Source organism: Anser brachyrhynchus, assembly GCF_964034855.1.
Source record: "Anser brachyrhynchus genome assembly, chromosome: 16".
NCBI classification, from domain to species: Eukaryota; Metazoa; Chordata; class Aves; order Anseriformes; family Anatidae; genus Anser; species Anser brachyrhynchus.
In genome coordinates this window covers 16,411,504-16,434,354 of record NC_137734.1, presented here as the reverse complement: position 1 = coordinate 16,434,354, position 22,851 = coordinate 16,411,504, and the positions used below count along the sequence as shown (strand labels likewise).

Genomic DNA, 22,851 nt, shown 5'->3' with positions numbered 1-22,851 from the left:
TCGCTTTTCCTAAGTTACCTTAATGAGGTCAAAGAAGGAGATTGTGTGATGTTTTGCTTGTCCTGTATTTGCTGAGTCTGGGCCTAGTCATTCGTATGGTAAAAGTACTGACAACAGCAAATTGAGGAAGAACAGAAGAATAAGCAGTTCTAGTCTTTTTTTCCTAGCCAGAAGTGGTGATTCAGAGGAGGGCTTGAATAACTTTTGTGCTCTGTGCCTTTGAGCTGCTTTGTGTTATGGTTGGAGACTGGCCTAATTTGCTGTCTTTGAGAAGTGAGTTTTCATGGGTCCCTATCTGAAGGCAGAGGAAGCACCTGCTGCAGCACTTTGCTGCGAAGAAAAATAAACAACTAATGCATTAACAAGTCAATGAAAAGAAGTTTGGGAAGCTTGAGGTATGGCTCTGGGCTATGAAGAGCAGCACTTGAGGCCTCTACTAGAGGAATGGAGGTGGTAACACTTTAGGACCACAAAAGCTAGACTTGCAGAAATTAATCTTCTGTGGATCTTCAGACAAGTTGTGTGCAAGATTTTTCAGGAAAGCTGAGGCTGGAGGAAATAAAAACCCTCCTTCAACCATGTCCCATTTATGTAAGTGCAATAACACGCTGAGAAGCTCCAGAGCTTCCGTGCATCAGTGTCTTCTCCCATTCAAGGTGTACAAATAATGTTTTGTGGAATTATGGCCCCAGTCCTGTAACCTGGTCTGCATGGATAAAATCAGAGATCGAATCACTAAAACAGAAAGTGTTCCTCGTGCCTTCAAGAAGGGGTTCGCACTTTATAACAACAGTAATAAATCCTTCACCTGAGCACGCAGTCTGTAAAGTTAATCAGCTTGCCCTAAGTCAACATCGCTACTTCTGCTTATATATTTTTGGTTAGATGAGGTGTGTTTTGGAAATGAACGTCTTTACCTGTATCTTACTTACAGCAGTGAAACTGAAGACTTTACATTTGTTCATTAAGATCCAATTACTTTTGTGTGAGCAGGACGTACCTATTGTCTTAGCCCTGTAAGTAATTTGTTTCCTTTGTTGGGTAAACCCTGCAAGGAGGAAATACTTCGTTAGGTTTTAGTTAAATATTTTTGTCTAAATAGGTGACAGCGTTCAGCATTAAAAAACTAAAATTAAAAAAACCGTGCTTTTGTGTCTTTTTTTTTTTTTTTTCAACGGAGGGCGTGCTCCCTCCCTTACTCTTCGGCGTCCGCCCGCGTCTCCTACCGCAGACAATGAAACGCTCGGGGCGGAGCACAGCCGGCGTTGCCGCGTGCGTTTGGGAGGCGCCTGAGGCGCCGCTCCCCCGGCGAACGCCCTCGCTCCGTTTCCTGCCGCCTCTCGTGTGCTCGCGGCAGGCCCCGGCCCCCGGGGGCGCGGAGGCCCCGCCCCGCCCCGCGGTGACGTCACCGCCGCGCTCCGCCGCAGCCCCCGCCGCACGGAGCCGCCGCCGGCAGCCGCGCTCCGGCCCGGCCCCGCCATGCCCTCGGAGCGGCCCTTCAAGCAGCGCCGCGCCTTCGGTGAGCCCCGCCCGGGCCCCGAGCCGCGGGGACGGCTCCGCGGGGGGCGGCCGGCCGCGGTGCCCGGTCACGCGTGGTGGGAGGCGGCCGCCTGGGGAGCGGGACAGGGGCTGGGGCTGAGCTCAGGGGACCCGCGGCCACCGGGCATCTCCGGGCTGGCCCCGGGGAGCGAGCAGGGCGGGGGGAGCTGGCCTGGGGCTCCGGGACCTGGGGAGGGGAAGGGTGGGGAAGGGAAGGGGGGACCCGCGCCGCACCGCGCCCCGCTGCCCCCCGGGGAGCCGCTTTTCGGCTCGGCCAGCCGGCGCGGGGGCAGCTCCTGCTGCGGGCCCCGCTGCGCCCCCCGGAGCTCCGAGCCCCGCAGGTTCCTCCCTCGCCTCCCGGGCGCCGTTGGCTCAAGCGCGCGGCGTTGTGCAGGGGCAGGCGGCGGCTGCCGTGGAAGGCGCCGGGCCTGGTCGCCGAACCGATGGCGAAACCGGGCGGAACGCCAGCTGCTGCTTCTCCTGACCTCTGCCAGCTGACGCTGGGGAACGCGCGTTTCTGGCGGTTACGTCCCGAGCAGGGAGGGATCGGCTGGGCGTTACCACCAGGTGATGCCCGAACGAGGGCTACTGGTGCCAAACAGGAGCTTGGGTGTCAGGTGCTGGCCAGGCGCTGGTTAGGGCATGTTTCCTATGCGAGGCTTGAAAACTGGAGCTTTTTCCTCCCAAAGTGCTGAGTCAGCCCCTCACTGCTCTCTTGGAAACTGTAACTGTTTGGCAATTTATTGTCACAACCCTTCCAGCCTTGAACACTTACACAGCCTCCTCAGGCTGCAGCGACCCATCCAAGTAAACGTGCACCAACAAAAATCAGGTCTGGGTGCCCGGGGGATGCTTGCTTTGCTCACTGCTGTCTTATTCTCTACTCTCCTAAGCTATTTGTTAAAAGCAATAAAGTCCTAAATCAAACCCTTAGTAACTACCTTTTGCCGAACTGGTGAGAATCAGCTTACTACAGTCAGGAGGAGTCTGGCTTGTGCCTTTCCACATTGCTCAGACTTTGCACAAACCCGAAGGAAAACAAAATCCAAGGCTCAGAGCAGTTAAAAGAAAGCAGGATTAAAATAGCCCGGGAGGGAAAGAGGGGGGTGAGGGAGTTTGGTACTGGCAACTGCCTGTGCCGCTTGTTTCTGTGTACTTTCCTCTGCCCTTTTGCTCCCTCAGCTGACTGCTTTGCAGAGCTCGGCCAGGAGGAGGGGAAGGAGGAGGAGGCCTGGCAGCCCACGCAGTTGCTTTGGGTTAGGGCTGGAATTGCTCGGTTGGAGAAAGTAAATACAGCTTGTTTTCATCTTCAAATCATTACACAACAGGAGCAGGAAGTGATTGTTTACAATGCAGTTGGAAAGGGCTGATGGAAAATATTTCCAGGGACACTGTACCCTCAGAATGGCTTAATTTTTAAGGCTTCAAAACTTAAGAGAAGTGGAACAGTTCCAAAAAAACAGAAAAGGAAGAGTCAGGAATATGGCTGTTTACCAAAGCTGCCCAGGCTCTGGTTTGCTTGCTTTCACAGCAAGTGGCTTGCTTAGGTCTTGGTCTACCACCTCTTAGTGAAGATTCTGCTTTTCTCAGTACCCATTTTACCCTTGTAGTTCTGATGTCGAGATTTGTTTTTCCATTGAGTTTCTTCTGTTTGTTCATCTGCTTTGTCTTGTGTCTATTCTGAATAAATTTTCCGGATTCCTGCTCATTGTGGTTGAGGACTTGAAAAAGGAACTGGATGAGAAACACCAAAGGTTGGAGACGAGGCATGCTGAGGGCACAGAGGCTGGCTTCCCCTGTGATCCGAAGCACAGTGAGAGAGTGAGGTGCCGTGAGCTGCTCCAGCCCTTGGCACATCTGCGGCAGGGCATCTTTGGTCTAGATGCATGGGGGTAAAATCTGGTGGTGACCCTCAGCTCCCCCACGCTAATCCTTTCTGGGGATGCTGAGACTGCTGTGTTCTGCTTAGTCAGGCCCATTGCAGGAGTCTAAAACAGTTTCCAGAATAAAGCTGTGGTCTGTAGCAAAGGAATAGGGTGTCCTGGCTGCAGCCGCATGTGCCGCTGCCCGATGACACTATCGCACATCCTGTGAGGAGCGTGAGTCCTCCGGCGGGTTAGGTGGCAATGATGCCTCCCACTGCTCTCAGAGGGATTGTTCTGCAGCGGCTGCCCTGCTGTTCCGAGACTGCCAGCAAGCTTCAGGCTTTGTTTTCGCTGCGGTGTGTAACTGGTGTGAGTATGGACGTGGACCTTCCACCTCACCTGCCGGTCAGCTGAGCTCAGGTCTCGTAGCGAGCCAGCCTCATGCCCTGGCGTCCTGTTGAAATTGAGGCGCTTTGCAAGGAGACACGTACGTGTGTGTCCTGGAGCCCCTGGCAAGGTGACAGACTGAGGTTTGACCTCAGCCTCTACACGCTGAATATTCCCATCCTGGATTCAGTTCCCTGGGAGACTTGCCTTCAGGTCTGGGAACGCACTTCTCTTTACAGAAAAGGCAGCAATAAATGAGAGTAGCGCGTAGAACTGAATTCCCTCTCTGCTTGGCTCCAGGGAAAAATAAAGCATTGCCTTCTCTGGGGACTCACCTAGTATAAGCTGGCCAAGCTTGTATCAGTTGAAAGACCACCAGTGGACAAACTGTCTCTGCCACGCGCCATCCTGTGCTTGTCATACCTGTTTTGTGTAATGGTCACTTGGAAAAACATCCTGGTCTTGCTCTGAGGTTGGTTGCAGGGTCAGCTTGTCCCCATGCTCTGTGCTTTGAGCGTTCACGCTCTCGCAGCTGTGCTTTAACAGACGAGGCTCCTTGAAGTGAAGTTTGCTGTTTCACCTCGATGCCTGGTGGCCTCTACCTGCTTGTATTAATCACTGAGGATGTTCTGTGACGTGATTTGATGTGGGGTTGATTAACAGCATTGACAAAAATATTCGTACAAGAGGAGTTAACATGTTGAAAACAAATGCCAGTGAGATGTACAGACTGCAAATATTTATTTTATATATATATATATTATATATATATAATGAAAGCTGCCAACTGGCAGCCAGGAATAATAAGGCCTGTGTGTCTCTCGGTCCTTACTTCATACTTTCTTCACTACAAAAACCAAAGATAACCCCTCGAACCAGAAGGGCAGAGGTTCCAATGAGTTCTGGACCGGTGAATTTGCCTCTGCCACTGCTGAGCTGTGGCCATGGCCTGGTCATTGTCCTCGGCCTCAGCCTGCCTTCCGCTGCCAGCTGTGGGGGGACCGCTGCCACCAGAGCCCTGCGGGAGGTCTCCCGGGCCATCCCCCTGCTTGTGCCACCACCTGCAGCCGACCTGCTGTGTGTACACACCACTAACTGTGGTTGGGGCATTGTTTGATGCCTTTTGTCTTGAAGGCAGTTTGGGAATAGGCTTTGAGGGAAAACAGAGGAGTATATCTGAGTCTCTCCTGCCTGGCAAAATCTCCCCAAATAGGCTCTGCAAATCTCTGCGTGTCCAGGCATGCTTGTGTGCAAACAGCAATGACCCGGCCTCTGCAAAGTCTCTCTGTACATGCGCAGATGTGTTCTGCCTTGTGGTTGTCGGGAGCGCCAGTCCTTTGCTTGAGCAACTTGAAGCGTCCTGAGTGGTTCTGAGAAATGGGAGTACATTCCTGCTATCCTGGAGGCTCGGGGGTGTGGAGAACAAACAAAAGGCAGAGGGAAGCCCTTGCAGAGGACAGCCTTCTGGCTGCTCATGAGAAAGGAACTTGTTCTTTTTCCAGGGCTAGTGAAACTGTGACTAAACATTGAGCGAAAAAGCCAGTTCTTTATCTGGAGCACTGATGTAAACACCGTGTGTACAATCCAAACATGGCACAGAAGGTATGACTTGTTTGTCCCCCATGCTCAGGGGAGAAGCTTTCAACATCTGCTTTCTCCTTCTCTGTTTCTCGTGCTTTTTACACAGTCCCTGTCCCTGGAAGCAGAGCTGTTGGCTCCTCAGTGCCATTTTGTAGCAAGGGTGCACTAAAGCTTGTTGAGAAACAATAGCCTTTACTTGGTTAACTTCATCTGACGGGAAGAGAAAACATCTGGTCTGATGTAACAAGACAGTGATTTCTTCTCCTGTCTGAGTACGCTACATCCATCCTCTCTGTGGCATCCAGGCTGATGCTTCCAGCTGCCCCTGGGCTGTAAGTGAAGAGGGGAGGTCAAGGGCCCAAACCCCTGCAGTGCCGTTCAGTGTAGCAGGGCCCCGTCTCTTGGCCCACATGTAGCTTCTCAAGGGTGGGCTCCACAAGCCCACAGGAGCATCTTCCGCTGGTCCCCTGTGCCAGGCCTGCTACGAGGCTGTCAGCATGTGTGGAGCAGAGCTGTATCTTCCTCATAACGCCCCCATCACGTCACGACAATGTGACTCCAGACTTCTCCGGCACTCCTCGTTTCGCTGTGTGTGCTGGAGCACACAGCGCCTGCACCGCTGCGTTGGGGATGTCCCCGGGCAGGTGCAGAGAGGAGAAGCCCTGAATTGCCCTGTCTGAACGATGGAGGCCCGGCGCTCCCCTGGCGTGTTCCACGGCAGGGGGACACAGAGCTGTGTGACCGGGGATCAAGTCTCTTGGCGTGAGTTTACTTAGCAGCTGCTGTGCGGCTTTGCTTGGCGACGAGCTGAGCCCTTACCACAGATGTGTCAGGTACAAATGCTCCTCCCTGGAGGTAGGCACAAAATTATGCTCACATTGTGAAACCACTAAGAAAATGGTGTGTGATTCCTGTTTAATCTATTTGTAAGCTCTACCTCTGATACCTTTCTGTGACAGCGGAGCATAACCCTCTACCTGCACCATGTCGCAGAGACGCACTTTGTATTGGACAGTAAGTTCAAAACAGCGGGTTTTGTCCGGAGTCCTCCCACCTGTCCAGAGGCCCCCAGCTTTGCAGACAAAAGAAGAAAGCTAGGAACAGTGATCACAATCATTGCCAAGTTGCTGTAATGCTGCTGTCCCACGTGGCCTGGGACAATGGCCCTTTCTCAGCAGCGAGGACTGCCTTCCCCGGGCAGGGCTGGCCTTACCAGCTTCATCCTCCATTCCTGGACGTGGGAGTCTCCCCTTGCTCCTCCTGCAGTGCCACGGGCCTGAGACTGAGCTCTCCAGCACCAGGCAGGGACAGGGCAGGTTAGCTGTGGTGTGAGCTGTGCAGATAAACAGGGGTGTATTTCCTGGTAGGTAGAGGTGTCAGGCCTTAGGGCAGCATGTTACATAAATATTTATTGACGTTCATCTGGAATGACCTGCATAACTTGCCCGTGTCTTTGGCAGTTGCCAGCTCATCCCAGATGCATCCTTATTTCAGACTATCCAATTCCTTCCTCCTTGCAGAATATCTCTCGGTGGGATGACCATGCTCTAGCAACGCTTTGCCCTGAGACTGAGCACAGCAGCTTCTTGGGGAAACGTGTTGGTTTTCTGCATCTGCTTCGGATATGAGGCAGATCCAGCCCCACGCTGGCTGGCAGAGCACCTCGCAGGTGGCAGAGGCAGCCCCAGGGCTTCCTGAGTGCTCCTGCTCAGCTTGGGTGCTGTTGACCTTGCAGTATGTTGATAGCATGTGCAGGTGGTGTTTTCAAATGCAAGCCACAGCGTTGCTGTTGGTCACAGGCAGCAGAGCTGGTCACCGAGTCCGTCTGCTGCCCCAGGGCAGTACCAGTGCCTGACCAGCGTTCATCTGCTGTCCCCTGAAAAATGCTGCCCCTTATGCAACTGCACTGTTAGAGAATTTGCCATGTGTTCTCCTTATGTTCCACCATCTGTATCTTTTGTCTGATTAAGCTCTTGCGCACCCAGGGCTGTCCTTTCATCCTGTGTCTGCATGGTGTTCGGCACAGCCGAGCCCCGTGTCCCGTAGCCAGAGTTTCTGGGCACTTCTGGCAAACAGGTTCATGCTCTGAAAGTCGTAAAATTTTCCACTGCTGTCCGTAACTGGCATAATGATCTCATCCTGTATTGCCATGGGAGATGTTGTATGTCCACATCTTTGGGAGAACAGCTTGGGAAGGACCTCAGTCAAGAAACAGGCAGAGATTCCTGTGCTTGGGACAATTTGCAAGCTTTGCTGTTAGTGCTTAACAGCTGAAACAGCAGTTGGAGGAGAGAGGGGCGATTTTCCTGGCATATGCACTGCTACAAAAATACTCTCGTCTTTCAATAGGCCCTAGCAGTGAACTTTTTTTTTCAGGAACAGCCAATAAAAAGCGTGATTTTTATCTTACTGCCATTTTGAGCTTTTGCATCCTGGCAGTAGAAGCCTGGCTCCCCTCGTGGCTGATGAACGGTACCTGCACCTGGGAGCAGAGGCAGTGCTTCTCCCTCTGGTGGGTGTCTGCAGGTTATTCGCCTTTGCTCAGCCCTTTTGAAATACTGGCCTTATTTCCTTTGTCGTCGTCCCCCCCCCCGGCTGGAGTCCCTGAGCTGCCAAAGTGCGGGGAGGTGTTCGGCTTGTCCTTGTGGCAGGGAGAGACCAGAGGAAAAATGAGGGTATGGGCTGGGTCCTGTAAACAGCTCTCGTTCACCTATCAGCCAAGGCTTGACTGTAGCCAGATGCTGCAGCAAAGGGGAAAGTCTTAACCTCAGCTAGCACGACTATAATTCAGGAGAAGAACAAGGCTTGTAAGATCGGACCTGCAGCATGTGAAGCGTGACTGCAGACACTGCTGGCAGAAGGGGAGGGAAGCTGCGAGGGAAGCTGCCTGCTGGCAGTGTCCTGCATGGCCTGGGGCTGGGCTGTCCCCTGTCAACGGCCGCTGCAAGCTCCTGATCCGTGCTCCGTCCTTTCTTACTGTTTTCTCTTTATTCCTGTGATTTACTTAATTGGACCACATGTGAGCTAAATTAAAGATAGTAGTATACAGCTATTCTTTGCTGCAGGATGTTGAGGATGCTTTCTTGAGGCAGAGGATCCACATCCACCTCTGTTGTGCACATAGAAATGACCCTGTTGTGCAGGGCTTGGTGCAGGATGCCTTCTTCCGATTCCCAGCCCTACTTGGGCAGGAGATAGTCGTGGAAGTAATTGGTGCACTAAGACTAAGAGGAGACTGCATGTGCTCCTTAGGAGACCTTTGTGTGTCCTGGAGACTTCTGCCTGCATCTTCAGGCACCTGGACAGCTTAGGTGGGGTTGCCCTGAACTGCTTTCCTGAAGGTAGACTCTGAAACGGACGGCCCCTGGAGCAAAGCAGCACATTCTGCCGTTGCATTGTGTTAACGCCAATCTGCTGGGTCCTGCAGGGTCCTCTGGGATGAGAGAGGCTGCAAAAGCTCCAACCCCTGTGAGCAGAAGGACCAGATCCTGGGTGCGTGGCAGGTCTCGGAGGGTGTGAATAGGCAGCTGTAGCTCTGACTAGCGAGAACTTCAGAGCTGATGGCTCATGCCCTGAATTCCTGCTGGCTTTGAGGAAGCTCATCCACATGGCAACATCTCTATAGTACGCAGAGAGATGCAGGACAGCATGGGTACTGAAGCTGGAAAAACACAAAGCATTCTGCAGGCTATGTTAGTCCCCAGCAGATCTGAGTCAACAGCAGTCAGGTCGTCTAAGTATGTGTGCCAGTGTGCTGTCCGCTCCTGCTGCGGGCTTGCAGGCTTTGGGACGTGCTGTGGAGCGCAGCGAGCAGTGGCAGCAGGGCTCTGCAGGGAGGCAGGCCTGTGCCACAGGCTGGCTGCTCCCTCTGGGTGCCCTGCACTCCCAACGGGGTGCCGTCGTACCAGCATCACCCGTGCTGATTTCTGTGTAACTCCTCAGTGACTGAGACCTCGGGAGAGTTGGCTCCTTCATGGGATAACTCTGTATGCCCTGGATCATCGGATAGGGTGAAACGGAAGCATGAGGAAACACATCTCCAATCATGAAAGCCGAAACGAGTATGCCCAAATTTTTCATTCAGTCCAAATAATCTTGCTGTCTTGCTAGCCCATGAAGCCCTATAGAAGGAAGGTCTAGCTGTTCCTAGCAGAGGGATGTTTTTCTCTCAGGGGAGGCAAAAATAATGCTCAAAAACTTCTGTGATATGGTGATTTTGTGGCCTCTGAAGAGTTCCAGGCTGTTCCCAAAGTAGTATCTAGCCAAATCTATAAGCAACGAGGTTTTATTGAGTAGTTAGAGGAGAAATGCTCAAAACTTACGGGGAGAAAATACAATACAGTCACCTGTACTTGCCCTTACCTCAGCACTGGCAGGTCAGGAGGCACTTGGGCTGCCTGAGGCAGGCAGCCAGGCTTGGGGCAGGTGCTGTGGGCAGGGTGATCCAAGACAGGTCCTGTGATACCAAGATCTTCTACAAGATGTTTGCATGTCTGTGCAGCCCGTAGTTATCGGCCATCACCCCTGGCTCACACACTGCGATCCATGACGCTGATTCCCCAGTGCATTTCTGACAAAGTCTCTGCAGGTTGCGCGGTGCCTCCCAGGGCTGCAGTGTCCCAGGAGGAGGCCGAGGGCCGCCGTGTCCCTGTGCAGGACGCACAGCCCGCTGGCACCCTGCTCAGCTTCCCCATCCTCCAGTTTTGAATTGGGGTGGAAAGCGGAGGTTCCCCTGGCAGAGCAGTGGGGGAGAGGGGAATTGAAATTCTCCTGTCAGCTCGAAAAGTATGCACGCTTTTACGTGCTGCCTGCTGTATGTGTCAGTGAGTGTGAACTCTGGAGGAAGATGTGTTAGAATGGCTGGGAGTAACTGCAGGAAAAAAATTGTACAGCATGTAGGTCCTTCTCCTTGCTTAACTTTGTTTCCCTGTTTCCACAGCAGGTCTAGAAATACTTTCTCTCAGGCCAAGAGCTGTTGTAGCTGCAGATCTGTGATGGTGAAGGAGTCCTACTTGACAAGGCATATCTCTTTAGGACTGAGGCACTCTGCCAAGTAGTGCTTGCAAGTGCACAGCAGGCAGAAGGAAATGGCTAAAACCCAGTCCCAGATGGAGAATCATCTGGGGAAGCAGCCAGGAGACACGAGGAGCCTGAGCTTCCAGAGTTGAGACCCTAAAGCCGCTGCTGCTGCCTGGCACTGATGGTTACGAACTCTGTTTGCTCATGTGGATTTAGGAATACAGCTTTATAATCCTTACAGTCTTATTTCAGTCACTTTGTTTCCACATGTTTTGGCCAGTTTTACCAGGCAGGGTGGCACTTCCTGTCTTTGTGGGGCGACTGGGGTGGTGAGAAGCCATAAAGGTCTGCTCACTGAAGCTGAGATTGCGCTGACAATCTCACTGCTGCAAAATATGAAGCACTGGCCCAGAGTACAGAATTTGCATTTCTTTTGCCATGTCCCTCCTGTCAGTTTGTAGCTTGTAGGGTGGTTGCTTCGTTTTGACTTGCATTACCACAGCCAGATGTTCCTAACTTCCTTGTTTTACTTTTCTCCTTCCAGCGGATCGTTGTAAAGAAGTACAGCAGATCCGAGAGCAGCATCCAAACAAAATCCCAGTAAGTGCTGATTCTTGCTCTTCTCGTAATTAACTGTTAAAGTAACTTCACTTGTGTTGCTGGGGCTTCCTATGCATTGGAATAAGCAAAAGGGTTTGAGCCTGCAGCTCTGTGAGACTGGGAGAAGATGGCCCAGATGGAGAGGGCTCACGTCACACCCTTCCTGCTGGCAGGACTCGCAGCAAGCTGTGTTGCAGCTGCTGCCCTCTTCCTGCATCTCCAGTTTCTACTCCAGGCCTTTGGGTGAGTCCCCTTTTGCTTTGACAGAGGGCCTGGAGGATTTGCAGAGTGCGTGGCTTGGCTTTGTGCCCAGGGAAAGACAAATCTCTCCGTCCTCCCATGAGAGTGCTTCCTGAGGGAGTGAGGAAGGGGCTGTGCCATGTGCAGGTGTGGGGGACTGCCTGGGAAGAGCACTTTTGGTGTGTTTGTCTCAGCCCACTAGAGACAAAGGAGTAGATAACCTGAACTCTACCTGAAAGAAGGAGTTTTCTGCTTGTGTTTGAAGGAAAATCACATCCTAGGATGATGCCTCACTGTGCTTAAGATTTTCTGGCACATCTCATAAAGAGGTAGGCAGAAGCTGGGGGCTGTCCTGTGTTTCCCTATCCACCTTATGCCGGGGGCTAGCTTTCTGTCTCCACATTTCCTGAAGCTGACTACATTTCCATGGCAAGAAATGCTGACTGCAGGAACACACAGCTCCCACTGAGGAGGCTGTGGGTGTGTGTCGGGGGGTGCTGCTTCCACTTGGTTCTGCTGGGAAGGAACCTCCAGCTGAGGCTGGCAGGCAGCTGAGGGGTGACTCTGCCTCAGCTTCATGCCTCCTCGCTGGGAGCTCTAGCCACAGCCTGCAGCAGATGCTTTAGAAACCCATCTTCTGCCCCATTAAAGGATGGGCTGAGCTTATGTCTGCCCATTGCCCTCACCAGCTATTGGCTCCAGCACTCTCCTTCTGGAGCCCATTGAAGTTGGGCCTTTGAAGAGCAGCTGCAAGCTTCCAACCAGCTCTGTTGAGTTGAAGGGTCTAAAATCAAAGAGGAACAATCCTGTTCAACCCAGCCTGCACTGGGGGTAGCAACAGGAGCAAGCCCAGAGCACTTTAATTCTCAGCTAAATGAGATCTGGTGACTCATGGGCAGTGGTGCTGCAGAGGGAAAGCCAAGGCTGTGTTTGTGCTGTGCAAAGAAATATCTGCCAGGTTATAAGGTTAAACAAACAAACACGTCTGCACACTCACAGAGGAACACAGAGATGCAGTGTCAGTTAGGGGACCCAAAATAACACCCTGTCTCAGGACAGCGGTGGGTGGAAACTTGAGTTATGTACTCAGAGGAAGGGACAGCCTTCCCTGGGCTCCTGCCAGGGCTGTGCCAGGGACCCTCAGCTCCAGTGTCTAAGGCCAGCAGACATCGATATGAGTAAATGCCGGAGCGCCTTTGGGACTGAGGGGACACTGTACCTATTCCCACTGAGGGACTTCCACCCCGCTCAGCTGGACAGGGGGAGGCTGTTGATGATGGTAGCATTCACTGGAGTGTTGATCTGTGTGGCTGGCTGTGTATGGAGGTCCGTATGTGTTACATACATGCATTGCTGTGTGTGCACATGCCTCCTGGGAATACATCCTTAGCCTTGCTGATGATTGGACCTGGGGACATGGAGCCACAGCAGCCTTGCCTATGTCAGGTTGTCACATCTGGTCCCATTCCCTAACATAATCCCTTCCATCTCTTCAGTCTGGGCCCCACAACAAGAATTGAGTTTGTGAATGCTGCCCAGGCCCCTGCTGCAGTGGGACCGTGTCTCCCCAGGCTCTGCACTAAGCCTTCCCACTTGTGCCGAGCTCGCTTTATGTCTGCAGAGGGTTCCCACCACGAGAGGGGGTGTCCCAAGCTGAGGAACCCCTGGGCTGGGGCAGCAGCTTGGGAGAGGTCATTCTGTATACAAGCCCAGTGGCTTCAGGGATGTAATATTAACATTTGATCGTGCAGTTACCTCCAGAGCTACACAAGAACTTCTTATCCATTGGTCACCTGTTCCTTTAGCCATTACCCAAATAGCAGCTCATGCTCTGGAAATAGAAACTCTTGGAGCTGTTCTACATGAGAGACCCTGTGTCTGCTCAAGGCACGATGCAGCTGTTGCTTTAACAGCTGGGACATCCTCCTCAGCCCATTCTTGGATTAACTGAAAGGCTTTTCTTGGTGGGATGGAACTGTCTGGTAATTAGAGATAGCTACCTCTGTCTTTGTTAGACACAAGTGAGAAATGGGGCACAGCCCAGGTGTACCGGGCCCTCTACAGCTGAAGGTGTGCGTGCAAGCAGTTGCTGTGTAGCTGTCCCTTTGTGCACACTCCTGTTAAAATCCTGAGCTCCAGGTGTTGCCTCTGTATCTCCCAGTGGCCAGAGCTGCATCCCTGTCTGTGGCTGTTGCAAGAGTCCAGCCCCTTGAGACTGTTCATCTACCTGTAGCCAAAATACTCATTTGTGAAAGTGAAACTCAAATTAAACAGAATAGGATAGCTTTGTTTGTGCTTGTCTCCCCTCCTGCAGGGAGTAAGGGAAGTTAGGAGGTAGGTAAGTAAATAAAATCACTCTTTCAGCAGGACCCTATATGGCAAAAGGGAGCAATACCTGTTTTTTCATGGTCCTTTGCTCTGGAAAAAGAGGAGACACATGGCCAGTGTGAGTACATGGGTGGATTGAGGGACCCTTCATACATTGGTTGTCCGGTTTCTTTGGCTCCTGGGTTTCCCTTGTGTGATCTTTGGGGATGGGCTCTTCAGGCAGTGTTTAGGTGCAGAGCTCCCACCAAAGTGCCTTGTACCACTCCCTTGTCTGGGCACTGCCTGGGGTGCAGGCTCTGTGCTAGGCGAGTGTCCTGTTAGGCCAGAGGAGGAAGCTCTGCAAGTGGTGAGCAGGCTGTGGAAGGAGCTGAGCCACCTCTCAGTGCTGTCTCCTGGGGGGACCGAGCTTGGCTTGAGTGCAGTGTCCTGCAGTCCCCTGCCTTCTGCTGGCTGCTGTGACTGGCAAGGCGCCTCTCTCCAGCACTGTTACCAGCTGGGCTTCAATCTGTTCTAGGCCAACACCCTTGGAGATTCCTTTCTCCAAGGGAGAAACGAGTCTCAGTAGCCAGTGGTAAATAAAGGCTGCAGTGCCCTCAGCTTTCTCTGTCTTGCAGGGTGGTAGCTCGATGGTGGTGTCTGGGAACACCACCTTGTTCTCACTCCAGACTTTTCCCTTGCTGCTTCTGCTTGTGTTTAGCTTCACCTCTGCAATCCCTTCTGCCACAGCAGGGGCTGAGGGGCAGTGAAGGGCCACAGGCAAGTCCCAGTTGGCATCCGTGTCCTTGGCCCCACTGTTCCCCACAGCTCTGCATGGGGCATATGGCATTGCATGCGCTGCGTATGCGGGGCTGCTCCTGATGGAGGTGCAGCCACACAAATGGCGTGTTGTCCTGTGATTCCTTCCCATCTTGTAGGTGTTGAGGACTCTCCTGACTGTCTGGGAACAGCTCTCCTTCCCAGCAAGATGAGCGCTGGTGAGGGGACCCTTCTCCAGGACAGCCTCTGCTGCAGAGGGAGAGAGTAGGAGTGGGAATGGGGTGGGCAGGAGACCTTCTGCACTGGGAAGGGATCTGGGTGTTCTTCCACTGCACTTCTGACTGGGTCTGCAGGGACCCCAGAGGTGCTCAGTGCTTTTATTTGTGGTCAGGCAGCAGGAGCTGCCTTGCTGCTGCTGACAGAAGCCAGCATGTCACCAAATGGTTTAGAGAAAGGCAAATCAAGCAGTGTTCCCAAAGGCAAATCCCAGTGTTCCCTGTTCCTTCTGGATCCATGGAGCCATCTTCTGGGCAGCATGATCTCCTCAAGCTGCTCTGTGCCCCTGCTGCCAAAGGCGTTTTTGGTCTCCCATTTATTTTTTTTGGAAAGGAGCTGGGAAAATGATTCACGGGAATTACCTTACAGTGAAAAATAATGTTCAGTAGTGAAAAATAATGTTCAGTCTCAACTTGGAGAAGACAATGAACGGATTAGTATACAAGTGTCCTTCTGTGGAGAAAATAGCTAGGGACTGGAGAGATGTGGGAGTCAGTGTCACTGTAATGGGAATGTATTGAGCTTTATAAGAAATATCATTAATTACTATAAATACCTACCTCCTTCTTTCTTGGTATACAAATAGTACATTTCCAGGTTGGTTTAGAATAGCAATTGTAGCTGTCAGCAGACACTCCTTAACAGAAGAAATTCATTAATTATTGGTGGGAAAACTGAATAGAAATCCTTGTTTTGTCTTTTCAGAGCGTAGGTGTGGTAAGAACTTTGCCAAGCAAGATCTCTTGAAAGACAAGGAGGACAGGCTGGGCTGTTCCCTTGGTGGCACTGTGCTGAAGTGCCATGGAAGCTCCCTGCCACCGGAGAAGTGGCCATGGGTTCTGATACATTTTGGAGTCAGTGTGTCTGACTGTTACCATGAGGAATGGAACTGGCAAAATCCAACCCCGCCTTTCTGAAGGAATGCCTTGGGTGACTTTGCAGTTATTTATAAAAACTTTGCTTGTTTGGGAATATCCACAGCTTTTCCTAAACAAGCAGAGTGATGCTGAACTGCAGCAGCTCAGCTTCATGGCACAGAAAGGATGGAAAATGTCTTCTGCTATGCAGAGGCTGTCTGGTCAGGACTGATCAGGTTGAGCAAGCTCCTCTTTCTCTCCCCCTGTCCTCTCCGCCATGTGTACGGGGAGTTGGGCCCTTAGCTCAGTTTTTGGTTAAGTCTGAAAGTGATGTTAAAATACACTTTGCTGCTATTACAGATCTCCTGCATGTTAGGGGAGGCATCAGTCCACTAGGGCGTACTGTTTCTCAGTCAGCCAGAGCAGTTGATGTTTTAGTTCACTTATCTTGGATGCTCTCCACCATCTGGCTCTGGCAGACAGGCTCGGGCATGACTCTTTGCTGAAGAGCTGTCTGCAGCCAACCTGGTGGTCACTGCTTGTGTCCTTTTTTGTTTCTCTGCAGGGAGAAACAAGGTGGGGCCTTACCTCAACATCTCCACTTGTATGACCTTGAGGCTATGGCTTGGGGCACTGTAAACTGAGGCTAACCCTGCTGTTGACTTTCTCTCCAGGTCATCATTGAACGCTATAAAGGGGAGAAACAGCTGCCAGTGCTGGACAAGACCAAGTTCCTTGTCCCAGACCATGTCAACATGAGTGAATTGGTCAAAATAATCCGGTGAGTAGGGTGGCCCTGACTGACATGCTGTGAACACAGAGAGGTGGGGCGAGGGTGAGGCAAAGGCAGCTGCTGAGGGTGAGGGTGGAGGACAGAAAAAACACAGCAACATTTTGTTGTAGTATGGACCAGTTGTTTGTGTGAGGGATGCCCAGCACCTGATGAAGGACTATGACCTCTCCCTCACAGGACACTTCATGAGCTGACAAGGGGGACTCCAGTTCCCTTCCCGTATCCTTCAGCTCAGATGGAAGAGTCCCCTCTGCTTTGCCCAAGGCAGCAGTGTTTGGGGAAAGGAGCTTTGCAGAGCCCCAACTCCTGAGGACTTAGAGCCCCTAGCAGCTCAGCATGGCTCACCAGCAGCATGTCCTGAGCATATGGGAGGAGGTCCTGGTTGTGCTGGCCCAGTCCTGTGTGAACGGCATTGTGGGGGGAGGCAGAACTTGCTCTCACAGTGAGTTGACCCAGGTCCTCCTGCCCTTGCCCCTCCAGGCGCCGCTTGCAGCTGAATCCCACCCAGGCTTTCTTCCTGCTGGTGAACCAGCATAGCATGGTGAGCGTGTCCACCCCCATCTCAGAGATCTACGAGCAGGAGAAGGATGAGGATGGCTTCCTCTACATGGTCTATGCTTCCCAGGAGACCTTTGGCTACTGAGGCCTGCCGAGAGGTGGCATGTGGAGATGGATGAACTGTGGTACGCAGGCCCCTGGCCTTGGGAAACCGCACAACCAGGGGCTTGCAAGAGGGGACCTGTGCTGACTCCCTTCCTCTCCCTCCCTCCCCTTCCTTTCACCCTCTCACCAAAGAGGCTCGTGGCGTGTATTGGACTCACAGAACCCTTCACCTCCGTGTAGATAGTTCCGTTCCCTCCATGCGCATGCACATGTGTGCGTGTAGACCTACAGACACCCAGGCACACAAATTGGGCCTCAGCTTCCCATCCCATCCCCTTGGCGTAACCCCTGCTGCTCTCACTGTGTGTGTGTGTGCGTGTTTTTAGCCTACTGCCAGAATGGTTTGGCCAGTGGTGGAGAGAGGTGTCCTGGGACACTGAAGAGGACACTGTCACCTTCGCTTTCAGCACAGGGAGAGCTGCCTCCTTCTCCCAGACACTAATAAAGGGCAGGAAGTCTGCAAAAGCAGCAAACAAATGTTACCGTTGCTCCTGAGTTTTAATTGATTTTAATTATACCCATATCAGATTCTTGGTGCTACTGAGTAGATGTAGGCGTCTCTATAGGACTGTGGATAATGTATATTCTTTAGGGTTTTTTTTGGTTTTTTTTGAGGGATAGGTTGGAATGGGGAGAGGGAGTAATTTTTCCTGTTTTCTGTAGGTAAATGAGGCTTTGTTGCACTTTAAGTCATAGTAGATGTCGGAGTGAAATTTAATTTATACAGGTTTGCTATATATAGTGCTGCTCCTCTGTTGACAGTTGTACCTAGATTGTATTTGCTTTTTTTTTTTAATAGAACTTATTTCCCTTCTCTATGTCTCTGCATTGCATGCAATTTTTCAGTCTCAGTGTGGCAAAGAGTTTGTTCAAGGAATGTAATGATTTGTATTTGCTACGTTCCCGTTCCTGTTTTTCATGTATTATACCAAAAAATGTATATGATAAAATTCCACCCAGTTTAACCTATACAAAGGTACATATATAAATATATATATATATAAAATAAATATAAATCCAAGTTGTGTCTTGTAGGAATGTTCTGTTTCCATCTCATTTGTCTATGTTAATCTGTCCCTCCTATCAAGTAAGAATGCATGGTCCCCATGTTTGCTACTGCGTTGTATGCCCAGTCCTTGGAGCTGGTTAGTCAGTCCAAGCTATGGGAAGAGTTGCTGGCTTGGGTTGGTGGACTAGGGCAAAGGTAGAAGCTTGGTCCGGAGGACAGGGCACGGGATAGTGATGTGGGAAACATGGTTATCTTTAACCTGTTTGTGACAGTGTTAGGTAAGTGTCTTGTGACTGAGTTTACTCATCTGGGGAAAAAATGGATATGGAGGGATTTGCATGGTCTCTGTGCTTTTAAAGGAAGCTGAGCAGTGCTGGAAACCTCCCTGAGTACTCAGTCAAAACCATTTTCCAGCCAAAGGCAGGAACTGAAGGGCATTTAGCATTTCAGTGTGTTTTCCTTCCTTTGCACTGCCTAGCAGAGAAGAGTTTCCCTGAGTTGCAGCTGACAGTTGTTTTGTTTATGTCTTTTGCCTAAAGGGAATTTTCTGTCCAGGGAAGGTCCCAGTGTAAGGGACAGACTCAGAAGAGCTCACACACGTGGGTAAATGCTGAAGAAAGACTGTGGGAAGCCAGCTTGAAGCACTGCACCCAGCAGAGTATAGATGAGAACAGTTGCCCCCTGCTCCTTGCAGCTGGAGCAGCAATGGGAGCTTGCCCCTTGTTAAGCATCAAACTCAGGTCTTTAAACTCTGGTGCCAAAGCTGAAGCCCTCTCCCACCCATTTCCCTGTGGGATGCACTCCTGCAGGTGAGGGGGGCTGTGCCTTGCTTCAGCATCCCCACAGCAGAGTAGTTTCAGGTGAGGTTTTTTCCCTCTGGGAACTGGTAAAGGAGTAGCAGACATGGTTAAACACAGTGGACTGGAGCCCTTGGTGGGGTAGAGCAGTGGAGCTCAGCTGTCTCACTGTGTCCACCATGAACAGTCACCTGGAGATGTGCTGATTCCCTTCACAGCTGTGACTCTGCTGCAAGTGACAGGGAAAGTATGATTTCAGAAGACAAAGCTATGGAAGAGGTAAAACAGCACTGCCAGTGTCAGCAGGTCTTGAATAATTTTAGTGCACTTGACTGTATTAAAAGGGGAAGAAAGGTTACTGTTGGGGTGGCTCCCCTTTAGGATAGCCTGGAGCTGTTACTACTCTCTCTCCCTTCTGCCTCCCACATAATATTATTGCCTTCAAGGTTCAACCACTTCCAGGGTCTCTCCTCTTTTGCAGGCAGTACTTTGCTGTTCTCCTTTCCCCCACACCGCCCTTAATTCCTTGTGACTCTTAAATGATGGTAAGTAACAATTTGAGATCATCCTCATAGCTCTGGGAGCACAGGACTGCCCTGTTCGTTCACGCACTGACGTTATCCTATGCACTCCGCTGGGGTCAGTGCTGGCCTGGCTTCTAATAACTTCAGCTTCTCACAGGTCTCTGAAAATGCCACTGCCTTCCCCATGTCCCACAGGGCAACCTCCTTATGTTGGACATGAAAGCAGATCCTTGCCTTGCCTTTCTGCAACCCTTTCACTAGTAAAATTCAGGAAAATCTGTGTGTTTGATGCAAGCAACTACTTGTGCATGAGGAACTGCATGGGCTTTACATAGTCTGATGCCTTTAGGCATTGCTTGAATAGTGAATAATGTTCCTCATGAGAGACTGGCTAAAGGGCTGACCAGAACAGGCCTAGCCAGCCAGCCTGACCCAGAGCTGAGTCAATGAGCCAAGGCAGAGTTTGCAGCACAGAGCTCTGCAGGTGCTGGCTGACAGAAAATTAGCAAACCATCAGGGTAGGAGGAAGGAGAATTTTCTCTGGAGGCAGTGTGAGGCTGGGGTAAGGAACCCAGCAAGCAAAGATACATGCTGGTTGGTTTGCTCATGATATGAAAGGGGGGTGAAAACCCAGAGATGATCATGACAGTTTCAGAGGACGCTTTCAGTCCCCTTTTATGTCATCTGCCTTATCACAGATGTGTGTCTTAATGTCTGTTCCATCTCTAGATTAACACGCTGGTGTGAGTCTTTGCACTAGACCATCATTAGTACAACATTTTAAGATAAACCCCAGTGCTGCAATCTTCTGAATGTTACCTTTGACCCATGAGCAAACCCACCCATAGGATTGGTACAGATGATGTGGTGACTGCTAACAATGTAGACTGCAGCTGATGATTTGGTAGGCAACACACTGCCTTCTTGTACAATCACAACCTATAATGCTGAGAGTTACAACCCGGGGAACCCCTGTTCTTGTTTAACAAATAATACCCTGAGTTGATGAGCTATGGCCATATCGAGTAATGGAAAAATACAATCCACATGAGCTTAAAAAATAGGAAAACTCAGAAAGGACTTCATAAAGCTGTGAAAGTGGTGGCTGCCATATGGTTTTAAAAAAAAAAAAAGACAGGACACCATGCAATAGGGATGTTTCTTTGCCAAAAGCTGTGAGAGTACGAGGCAAAGGGGTCACAGGAAACAATGCATGCAAGTAGAGTTCTGGGTGTCTCAAGCTCCACTAAACCAGTAGCATTCTGCCCAACTAGAGTGAGTTACAGATGTGAGAGTAGAACAAAAGGCTAGAAAGTGGAAATCTGAGGTGTTAATGTAACATCCCGAGCATGAGTTTGAAAATGGGAAAACATCTAGAAAACATAAAAACTGGCATGAGTGGTATGGGGACATTTGGAGTGATTCCGTCACCATGAGACTGAGCCATTCACCCAGAACCAAAGTTGTAAAAATGCTGACAGCAGCAGGTCTTATGTGCCCACTGACTCACAGGGGCAGAGAAGGAAGAAGAGCTGGAAGACAACAGCCTGAGAAACTCCTCCTTCTCCCCTGAGCACAGTGAAAATGGCTTGGCTGATTTTCTAAATGGTTTAAACAAGGACAATCTCCAGTTAGGAGAAATGGAGAAATGTGCATAACTTAAAACCTCATGAGGTTCTTTTAAATCACGTTACTTAGGAGAGCATGTTCACCACCCCCCTCCCCATCTGTATCTGCTGCTGTGACCTGTCCCACCTGCTCCAAGGATACATGGACCAGCTCAGAAACAGCCAGGCCCAGCTGCACAACAGCAGCTCCTATTGCTAATGAAACCCCAGTGTTGTGAGGGAAGGATGAGGAGAAAGCCTGCAGAGAGCTAAGGGAGGCACTCCTTGGGTGCCCTACCAGCAATGGTAGCCTCACAAACGTGCACTCATAACACAGATGGTGTGTTGGCCTTGGCTAGCTGCCAGAAACCCACCCAGTCAACCTGTCACTCCCCCTCCTCAGAAACACTTGGAGAACACAAGGTGAAAAAAATCGCAGGTCAAGATAAAGACAAGGAGATAAATGCCAGTGAACCTGACACACAACACAGCCTTAACCTGGGGAAAACCGATTTAAATTTATTGTCAATTAAAACAGATTTGGATGGTGACAAACAAAGACAACAATTAAAACACTTTCCCCCGTGTCTTTTACCTGGGTACAAGTTCAGTCATAGAATCACAGCATGGTTCAGTCATAGAGAATTTACATCCATTCAGTCATAGAGAATTTACATCCTGAGTGCTGATTTCTCAGAATATGTTCAGTCATAGAATCACAGCATGGTTTGGGTTGGAAGGGACCCCAAATCCCATCTAGTTCCAACCCGTTGCCATAGGGATGCCACCTGCTAGATCAGGTTGCCCAGGGCCTCATCCAACCTGGCCTTGAACTCCTCCAGGGATGGGGCATCCACAGCTTCTCTGGGCAGCCTGAGCCAGGGCCTCACCACCCTCTGAGTGAAGAATTTCCTCCTAACCTCTAGTCTAAATCTCCCCTCTTCTAGTTTAAAACCACTCCCCCTTGTCCTATCATTATCTACATGAGTAGAGAGTCCTTCTCCATCTTTTTATCTCTTTATCTTTTCATCTTTTTATAAGAACCCTCCTTCTTATAAGAACTTCTCCAGGCTGAACAGCCCCAGCTCTCTCAGCCTTTCTCCATAGGAGAGGTGCTCCAGCCCTCTGATCATCTTTGTAGCCTTCCTCTGGACTCGCTCTAACTGGTCAATGAACCTCTTTGGCACTCTTTGGGCCACTGTGGGCCTCTTTGGCCCTCTGTTACCCTCGAAGACTCTCCAGGACACAAGGATAGTCAATGATTCTTGAACTTTCAAAGACACTGAAAATCACTCTGTGATGCTCTAGGTTGCTCTGCAACACTTGATAACTCTTGAGGACGCTCAGTGACACTCCATGGTTCTCTGTGGCTCTCTGTGACAGTATAAGAATCCCAAGGACACCTTAGAAGGCTCTGTGACACTCTGTGACACTATGACACTGTGACTTATGATACTGTGTGACACTGTTATCTTCTATCACACTGTAATGTGCTGTGAAAATCTCTGACACGACACTATGACACTATGAAGCTGTTTGAATCCAAGAATCTTTGGCAGTATTCCTCTGTGAGACTGACATTCTATAACCTCCTATGTGTCTGTGACGCTTGATAACTATGTCACTCTGAGACACTTGAGGACACTGTGAGTCTCTACCACATGTTGAGACTGTGACTGTGGCAGTCTATGTGTCTATTACAATCGCTGACACTCTGCAATGGTTTGCCACTTTATCACACTGTGACTGACTCACTAAGACACATATGATTGACTCTGTGAACATCTATAAGAACCTATGACAACCCATATCACTGTGATGCTCTATGTCTCTTTTGGGCTCTCCAAGGCTCTCTATGACAATCGTCACAACTTTATGGCACTGTGACACTCTGGGATGCTAATGAAACTCTGTGATACTGGCATTCTGTGATTCCCTTTGACTCTTAATTAACCCCAAAGGTTAATTTCCTGCTTTCTTCCACCAGACTAGCAGTTGCTGCTACAGCTT

General features: G+C 50.6%; 1 protein-coding gene across 1 annotated transcript; it reads left to right on the top strand.

Moving 5' to 3' along the window:
• Positions 1-1,324: 1,324 nt before the first annotated feature.
• Positions 1,325-17,925, top strand: MAP1LC3A (microtubule associated protein 1 light chain 3 alpha). Its single transcript, XM_080557719.1, has 4 exons — positions 1,325-1,519; positions 10,936-10,991; positions 16,123-16,229; positions 16,722-17,925. Exons 1-4 carry the CDS (start codon positions 1,480-1,482, stop codon positions 16,882-16,884), a joined length of 366 nt encoding a protein of 121 aa, XP_080413845.1. The 5' UTR covers positions 1,325-1,479; the 3' UTR covers positions 16,885-17,925.
• The last annotated feature ends 4,926 nt before the right edge of the window (positions 17,926-22,851 follow it).

Excerpts from the sequence above, each read along its gene's own strand:
- MAP1LC3A (XM_080557719.1), top strand. The coding sequence starts at position 1,480 with ATGCCCTCGGAGCGGCCCTTCAAGCAGCGCCGCGCCTTCG. Across the intron at positions 1,520-10,935 it reads CAAGCAGCGCCGCGCCTTCG|CGGATCGTTGTAAAGAAGTA; the intron begins GTGAGCCCCGCC and ends TTCTCCTTCCAG. Across the intron at positions 16,230-16,721 it reads GAATTGGTCAAAATAATCCG|GCGCCGCTTGCAGCTGAATC; the intron begins GTGAGTAGGGTG and ends TTGCCCCTCCAG.